This window comes from Aythya ferina (genome assembly GCF_964211825.1).
Source record: "Aythya ferina genome assembly, chromosome: 6".
NCBI classification, from domain to species: domain Eukaryota; kingdom Metazoa; phylum Chordata; class Aves; order Anseriformes; family Anatidae; genus Aythya; species Aythya ferina.
In genome coordinates this window covers 14,006,970-14,016,151 of record NC_140303.1, presented here as the reverse complement: position 1 = coordinate 14,016,151, position 9,182 = coordinate 14,006,970, and the positions used below count along the sequence as shown (strand labels likewise).

The 9,182-nt window shown below is 37.7% G+C and overlaps 1 protein-coding gene across 10 annotated transcripts in view; it reads right to left on the bottom strand.

Moving 5' to 3' along the window:
- Positions 1-9,182, bottom strand: part of DIP2A (disco interacting protein 2 homolog A) — a 114,045-nt gene that overhangs the window by 29,667 nt on the left and 75,196 nt on the right. For 7 of the 10 annotated variants that reach the window (XM_084524339.1, XM_084524343.1, XM_084524341.1 and 4 more), the window contains exons 22-30: positions 8,305-8,419; positions 6,961-7,162; positions 6,303-6,412; positions 6,078-6,158; positions 2,718-2,841; positions 1,760-1,881; positions 1,321-1,432; positions 1,022-1,131; positions 412-542 (exon numbers count right to left, since the gene is read on the bottom strand). In XM_084524339.1, the coding sequence (XP_084380465.1) occupies positions 412-542; positions 1,022-1,131; positions 1,321-1,432; positions 1,760-1,881; positions 2,718-2,841; positions 6,078-6,158; positions 6,303-6,412; positions 6,961-7,162; positions 8,305-8,419 (1,107 nt within the window). Of the gene's footprint in view, positions 1-411; positions 543-1,021; positions 1,132-1,320; positions 1,433-1,759; positions 1,882-2,717; positions 2,842-6,077; positions 6,159-6,302; positions 6,413-6,960; positions 7,163-7,321; positions 7,409-8,273; positions 8,420-9,182 lie in introns of those variants that run through there. The other 3 variants (XM_084524347.1, XM_084524348.1, XM_084524340.1) reach the window with 3 other exon arrangements.

Genomic DNA, 9,182 nt, shown 5'->3' with positions numbered 1-9,182 from the left:
AGGGAGGTGACAGTTAGAATAGAAAACATGAACATTGTTCAGGGGAGAAGTTCAAAACCATCAGAGTTTCAAAGAAAGCAATTTCAAAGAGTTTCAAAGTTTTCAGAAGTTCAAAACCATCAGAGGAGATAACCATGAAAACACTTCAGTTCCTTTTTTCCCTCCCTTGGATTTTGTGTCTAATTAATTCCACTTGCAAAACCAAAGTTACTTAAGTAACTGACTGACTTAAATCAACTCTTTTACTACAAAATGCATATTGGTATGAATGTTGTATGTTTTTATGAAATGCCTACAAAAAGTTAATCTGGGGTTACTCTTATAGTCTCATCCACTACAACTAGCTGGGATTCTACAGAAGTGAGGAGAAAGATGGGGACATATGAGAAAACCTATGATTCAGTAACATACCTGCACAAGCACCATAGTGCAAATCCCAAACCACAATAAGGGTCAAGGCAGATGGCAATCTGACGTGAAGGGTATAGTTCACACTGTAGCTTTATAGAACGACATAAGGCACTTGTAGCTGCATGTGACATCTGTAAGAAGAAAGCAGGCTGTCTTCAAGGATTTTTTTAAAAAGAGGTATCACATTTAATACCAACAGAAATGCTTGTTGTAGAAGATACAGCAACTGGTAGTGATTCTTTTTACATGCCTGTGAAACAGGAAAGGGATATAAGCCCAAATTTTTAGCTACTTATCAGGCTATCTGTAAGTGATACCTGTGATGTCAAATAATGTCAAGGAATGTCTAATATTGCTGTGATAAATTGCAATTGAAAACATTTGTGAACTTCACCACAAACACCCTCCCTTTAGTCCCCTCAGTGATTCCTCACATACAACCAGGTAGGAATGAATGCTTCCAAAAAGTGCATCAAGAAACTTTAATGTCATGCACATTTTAGAATAAGCCTTCTGAACACTAAGATGACCCACTGGCAGAAGGAATGAATGTGAAATATGCCAATATATAAGAAAATTAAATTTAACAGCCTCTCTTCAAGTACTCTACCTTTACTCCTGCTAATATGCCAGTAGTAGACACGCTGAAGTCCAAATATGCCAGCATATCTGGAGATGTAGGCCTGAAAATATTAGCCAGCTTCTTTTTCGGCATATCATCTAGAAAGACCACAGGATTAAAATGTATCTTCACAGAATTAACACTGGATGCTTTCTATAGGTCCTGGATGGCTATGTCAATGCAATGCAAGAGACATCCATTTAATTAGGCAGCTATGGTATAACTACAACAACAATAATCTGTCTCCAACCTATATACATTTTATCTAGTGGACAAACATTCTGTACCTGTATCCAAAATAGTGGGCCAAGTCTTAATATCTACAGCTGCTGCAGCTTCTTTGGACTTCAGCAGTTTCATTATCACTTGTGTGGTAAGTATACATGCAGACTTACTGACCTGTAAAAACAAAACACAGCATTAAAAACATTGTAAAGCCAGTTAACGAATTCTCCAGGAATTTCATATCCATGTGAACGAGATAACTAGTAAGCTGAATACATGAAGAAAAGCAGCGGAAGTAAAGGAAAATAATTTACAATAGCAGAAAGAACATTTTAAACGAGTTTTAAAAGAAGTATTGATTGACTCAGTCACTGCACACTGATTTTCTTCTGACTTATTTTACACTGAGTGTGGCAAAATAATTTATCAGGCAATGTCACTATCAGCATCAACTGACCTACACCCACCACAAGCATTAAAAGAGAAATGTCTTATACGTACCTCTACAATCATTTTGACAGTGGGCAGAGTGGTAGCAAGATTCTGTGGATGAGGTGGGCGAACGGTGATAGGTATACAGCCAGCATATAAGCAGCCATAGAAAGTCGCTATTAAGTCTACGCCTGTAAAGAATATTTGTGAAATTAAAGCTATTTTATCAGAACAAAAGGCCAAACCCTTTCAGCAAGATCAAAATATGCACTGAGAAATTTTATTTTATTAAGATGTAAGGATTTGTCACAAAGGTCTTTTCAAAGCAACCGCCTATTCTTGGCCAAACTCAATCATATAAGGTTAAAATAATTTGTATTTGAGAGTTAGCAAAAAGTATTTAAAATCTAAAAACTTTAAAATTGTTAGAAATTTATTTTCATGGACAGGCAGCATAAAAGATATTAAAAAAAAAAAAAAAAGAAGGTACTGTAAGGTTGTGAAGATGACTCAAATTCTTTTTAAAAGTATTTTTTCACAACTGTAACTATGAAATACTCAGTCATCCCACTTTTAGAGGATTTTTTTTTCCTGAGGTACACTTGTAAATACACACTAATAATGCAATTCTGAGGTCCAGATTTCACTTCTGTAGGCAGTCATTCAGAAAAAAACAGGTGGTCATGAAAATATCAACACTGACATCCCTAATCTTACTTTCCATGGATACATATCCAGTTTTATTCAATTTCCTGAGCCTGAAAATCCAAAATTTTTCATGTGGTTTAGAACAAACTATATTTGGATAACTGTCCAGACATCTGGAGTGGTTAGATAAAGAGTTTGGTAAATTCAGTTTGACATTCTGAGAAGCAGCTTATTAATAAAACAACAAGTCTCTTCCTTGACATGTTAAGTCACTACCATACATAACTATATTAAAAGGATGTTCGAATGTTTTCTTGGCAAGAGCTGTTTCTTTTTTTATGATGTCTGACTTTGACTTTTCCTGTTTGTATTGCCTTACCCGGAGGATAAACCAGGGCTACATGGTCACCAACATTCAGTCGTCCTTTCTCCATCAGTGCAACTGCCACTCTCTCTGCTCTCTTGTGCAATTGTATGCATGATGCAGTACTAGTTACAGTGCCCTGCAGAGAACATAGGCAACTTCAGAAAACTTTGCAGAAAACATTTTGACACTGAATAAAGTACATGCTGCAGATACAATATTTCCATTTCATAGCAGTTATTTTAACAATACAGCAGATTTAAAGACTCTGTCAAAATATGCTTCACATTTCAGAAATTGTTATTATGAACTTTTAGCATGTTAGAGTATTCTACAGATATTATCAGAAGCAGTTCTTAAATGTATTTGGTACCACAAAAATAATACCTTACAAATATTTGAAATTTATAGTCCAAGGGAGAAAAAACAGTAGTATCACAGTTATTTTAGCAGCAACTGAAGCACTTCATCTGCTTTGTTTCATTTCAGAGTGTATGAGCATGGGTTACAGAAAGCTATCAATCAAACAATTTTTTCAAATTGTTAACGCTACACTGACTGCAGTGCTTTCCTCTTATTCAACAACTCTTTATTCTATTTCCTTATCTCCTAATACCTTCTCTGCAGATTGGTAGTGACTGTAATCATTTCTGTTCTACCACGTGGAGAAGAGGCCTAAGAAGGGGCCCATACAGAATCACAGAATGGCCTGGGTTGAAAAGGACCTTAAAGATCATCTAGTTTCAATTCCCCTGCTCTGGGCAGGGTTGCCAAATATATGTATCTGGAGGCACTGTCCAAACCTATGTTTACACTGTGAGATCACATAGTGCATAAACAGCAGAGCCCAGAGGCTTTGGCTCTGCTATATGGCTAGGCCATAAACCTTAATGGTTTCTCTACGCTCACAACAAAAGAATAAATAATCACAAAATCTTAACCACAGAGCTTCTGGAACAGAGAAGAAGGCAGGTATGCACCCGGTCAAAAACTTCAAATTACAGGCGATTAAATCCTACCCTCCTATCTCCTTCCAGTGGCACTTTATCCAGGTGTATATACAGTGGCTGACTAAGCAATCAAACCTCACAGCTGTAGGTTACCTGAAAGTTACCTTTATCTTTCAGGAATTAGGTGACTACAGAACTACTCTACCATACACAACTAAACTTCCAGGTTTTGCAATTAGCATTCTCAAGAGTGTGAAGAGAACACTGCAATGCCTTTGATACAGATATGCTATTAAACGGACAGAGAAGCAACCAGAGCTGCAGTTGGTATGCACTGTCACTTCTACATCAGTGCATCTCCATGTTGTAGATAGAAAGCACATTTCCTGAAACTGTGTATTTGGACAATCTTCAAATGGGAATAGTTGTATCTTTGGATTACTTAGGCATTCACCAAAAAGTCATGGAGACTACTGAAGGCTTAATCCAGATTTTGATGTGAAGACGGTGAAGGTCGTTTTGCTTCCCAGTCTTAGGAAATGATAACTTATCCTTTATGAGACTACAATCTGATGTAAGAAAAACTGGTAGGACAACCATCTCAGAGGGAAACAGAGACTTAAATCAAGCCTCCCACTATGCAGATAAGGATTATCACAGCAAATGTCTGTTACATAGGTATCCAGTTTCACACCCAAAACAAGCTGCCTCAGCCCAAGCTGTTTGATCCAAAGCCTAATCTGATGCAGGACAGCACTGTCATCCTGCTTGGTTTTACTAAGAAAACCTGCTGAAGTGCAAATCTGTGAGCTAGTCATACACAATAAGAACAGTAAAATCACACAAGTGAGATGGGAACTTCTGCAGCTCAAGGACTTGGGAGAAAAAGATTGACATGAAAAGGTATAGAACAGAAGGGTTTCTCACGTGGAGTGGTGAACACACAATTGTTTAGCATTGCAGCTTATTAGTCCAAACTATTTAAGGCACGTGTTCACAGTAAGATAATTTATTTGTGCTTAAGTTCTGTATCATCTTTTTGCAGTCACCCTTCATCTTTTTGCAAAAAGTAAAAGTTGCCTGAACAAAGTGACCTAGAAAGGGACTTCACATTAAAAACTTTCCTCTTTACTCTGAGAGATAAACCAATTCTATGGATGGCTTTTAACTATAACCATAATGAAGCAGTTTCACCATAATAAAGAAGTCTCTTATGCTAAACCAGAGTCTCAGGAGAAAAGTCAGAACTTTGAACCATGTCCTAAACCATTTTGCCTGTCTGAACAAGAGACCCAAAGGCAAATCCCTTACTTCACAGGACTGTTGCTGGACCTTCTGGAAGCCCATATGTTATTTCACATATCTGCGGTACAGTACAGCACAGGGTAGACCCAATTTGTCACTGGGCTGTTATCATCATTGGAAGAGTAGCTAGTGAGTACAGGCTCAAACCAAAATTGACTCCTGGAGACTAATCTTGCCTCCTGGAAAGAAAGGAAGGTAGAACAAGGGGGGGAAATATGCCAGAACAGAAGCAGAAGAATCTAAATCATCTGAATATTATGAAATACACACAGCGGTAGTGCTCCTCAAGCCCAGGGATGCTGAAATACTAAGGAACATAAAAAAGCACAGGTTTCTTTCTTTTTTTTTACATCTCCTTACAAAGTGTTGGATGCCTGGGGTTTGTGAACACTCCAAAACTACTGACAGTAAAGCACAGAACAGAGTAACTACAAGCAAATATGATCTACACACTAAGAAACACGACTGTTGCCTTGTCATATATCATAAGGGCTAAAAAAGCCCTAAATAATATGTATATATAGATACATATACACTGCCTGTGCTCCAAAATTGAAGCATTTACTTATTCGTGTTGGAGTGACATCCTTTTTAGGGGGGAAAGGCTCATAAAGACAAGGCATCTGTCTCCTGAAGAGTATGCAGTGCTTCTGGGAAACAGGACTCCAAAGTTGTTCCGGGGGTTCTCTGCCTAGGCTCTGTATCTTCTAATGAAAAAAAAAAACCTCCAGCAGTGATTTCCTCTTTGCCTTATGCTCAGGAACAAAAACTGAACTGTGACTTCCATTAAAATGACGGAAGTTGTTTTCCAGCAGGAAACACAACTGCCGATATGTTTTTAAGTTAGAAATGCAAAATGCACACTAGAATTTTAGACATGGAATAAAATTTTAGATGTAGAAAAATTATGCTGCTTTCTAACCACCAATGATTTATATTTGCTTCAGAACCATGACATCACACATTAAAATAACTTGAAGCATTTTAGGAAAAAGACTTCTATGTGTTTTTGTCTTAGAATTCTTAGAGATCTTGGATGTCTTTTCCAAACTTAGTGAGTCTAATTCAAACAATCCTTTACTGATCTTGACCTTAAAGCAAAATCTAAGATGCATTTCACCTTGGAATTCAACAACAAGAAGAGGGGATGATCTGGAGTTGTCTGAGCTCGCCACTGAAGAACATCTGCTAAATACAGGAACTGAAACAGAAAAAGAATAATAGAAAACATTCAGATTCACTAAGAATGCCCCGTTCTTAGTTTCAGCAGAATACCATGACTGTTCTTCCCTAACTTTGAAGAAACCAACTCAAATATTTCATATTACTAGGATGCTTGCATTACCTTTCTTGCTTGATCGTTATCTTCCAACTGGGTAACATCTCTCCCTGAGGCTTGTGCAATTCTCTTTCCAGCAACAAGATTTCCTACTATCATTGAAGCAGGACCAACATCTGCATTTTAAAAAACAGTGCAAAATAAGAAAAATAAAATGTAATAAACATGCAACAATCAATAATTCAGACTGTAGATTGCTATAAATGCCACTTGGAATGTAGACAGGAAAAGATGAAAAGCTAAAACCAAAGACCATATTCTGTAGAATAAGAGAGACGAGGATAATATGGTACACTAAAGCAGTCTAGTACTGACTCAGGAAGCTGTGGTCTATTTGTACTTCAGTTCTCTTATGTGAGTTACAGTATGTAAGAAGACTCATCTGTGCAAGATTGCCAGTCCTGGAACAATTTACAATATATTTATGGAAGCAGGAAAATGGGACATGCTGTCTGTCTTTGCATTTAACTGGGATTCAAGGTAAACCATAATGCCCCCACTGAGCTCTAGGCTGCTCTGACAACACCACTAGCTTTGCTAAGTTAGGCATCTTGAAGCCATCCAAGATGCACAACCCTGAGCTCTCACATTGCTACCAGGTCACCCTACACTTGCCCTCAGAAACAGACATGTAGACCTTAGCAACATGTTCTGTTTTACTTACCTGGTTGTTTCTGTCGAGGCTTAGGCAGGTTAGTAACGCAAGTATGTGGGCACATCAAGACATTACAAGGGTGCAGAGCACCTTCTAAAAAGCGCTGTTTGGTTTCTGAAACATGAATTCCTCCAAGTGGTGCCTTTGGCAAAGTGTTGGCTGGCACCAAGGCAAGACAGTAGACGCCCACTTGGTGAATGCTATCAATTGCCTTGATAGAGAGAGAAAAAAAAACAAAAAACAACACAACAACAAAATATTCCACATTATCAACTGGATGTAGATAAAGCAAGAATTCAAGTCATTTAATAACATTAAAATTTTTACTTGCACCATAATTTGCAAATAAAGGGTCCAATTCTGCACTCACTGAACTCATAGAAGTTGTGCCATGACTTCAATGGGAGCAGGAGCAGACCCAGGACTTTGCTTGTGCACGCTATCAATGGGATGCCACCTGCACATCAGGGATTAGGAAAGTCTCTTATAAGTGGGCAACAAGTGCAGAGATTTTAAAAAGCCAAAACTATATCACAGCAAATTTAGCACGTATGGCACGATCACAGAAGCACAGTAGAACATAAAACCACAAAAATAGGAAGGGAAACATCTTGCTACCTAAAACTGAGGTGTCCATTTTAGCTATGATACTTCTAAAAATAGAAATAACTAAAATTTCTCTTGTGAAAAACAGCTTATTACCAGGTATGCCCTCCAAAAAGATTAAAAACTGAAATTAGACAGAAACTGTAACTACAAAACTGTGTTGTGCTTAAGAGGTATCTATCTTCCCTTGTTTTCTCTAGTTTTCCCTTAATTTGTCCCCTTGACAGAGTCTTCTTCTATAATTGTGCTCTCACTTTTTACTTTCTTATAACTGTTCAATTCGTTCTGAAATCCTTAAATGCAACTACTGGAATTCCTCCTGACCCCCAAGGAAGCACAATGCAGTAAACAAGAGAAAAAAGTTTTCACTGCTTACTATTGGAGATCTAGAATAAGAACATTAGTGACTTAGATTTTAGGGTCTGTTTTGCTAATTGGCACTAAGTAACCTTAAACATTTTCAGTCTTAACTCTCCCAGCCAGTATGAAATCAGCAGAAACCCACAGAATTAAAACACACAAACTGTCATCCTAGTAATACTAAGTTCAAAAACATTCTGAAAAGAAGTCTTACTTTTTACTTTTTTTTTTTTGTTAACTGTCAGCTCTGAAATACATTCAAAGTCAGCATATTGTAACTCTAGTTACACTGGAAGTTTTTTCTTATGGAAAACAGATGCTCTAAGATTCTCATTTCATTCATTAGCCTTATTCACCTGGAAAGAGAGAAAGGACAGATCTGACTACCTGTAGAACCCTGCTCATCCACTGAAAACTATCCTCCTCTGATGCATCAGGACGCTGCTCTGCCACAAGCACTATTCGATCATCATGCAAAACGGTCACAGAAAAAACTGCTATCCTAAAACGCAAAGGATAGAAGAATGATAGGATGCAACATATGATGAACATAGCATGGTTTACTATAATATGGCAATGACTGCAATCTTCAATGGTACTGCTTCAACACATACAAGTATTATTCATGCCAGATCATCGCAAAATCACAGACAAATTTAGAACAAATGCAAGTTTATTTCTGTAAAATTCTACTGGGGTTCAAGTGAATTTGCAGTCACTAACGTAGGATGTGTTTAACATGGGCAGGTTCCATACATGCAAGGGCTAGGCAAACCTTGCCTATATAGCTCCATCATGCACACTAAACCTGTTGCTCTTACATACTTCATCTGTCCTGAAAGACAACAATTATGCCAAATTACTGGCTAGCATGTCTAGTGATGTTTGCACTGATGAATACTTACTCCCCTTTTGTGAATTAAATTAGTTTTAGGCTTGCAACTTCTAGGACAAAATATTAATCGTGTCTTAACCAGGTATCTGCCATTATTTTTATGACCTGTGAATTGAGCAAATGATGCAAAAATGAAGAGAGCTCAACTTTGTGAGTCGGTAATAGTTCTGTGTCACTGTCACAGTCGCAGAAGAAAAACACTTGAACTAAAGGATTCTCAACTGAAGAGCAGTAAGGTTGTTGATACAGCACACACACTCTTTGAAAGCCCTTCAACAGCACTTCCAGTTTGTTCTTTAGAACATTGTAAAGCTCTTCCCTAGGCCACTCTGCATAAGACTGCTCGGGTGGACAAAAGGGAGTTGTATTT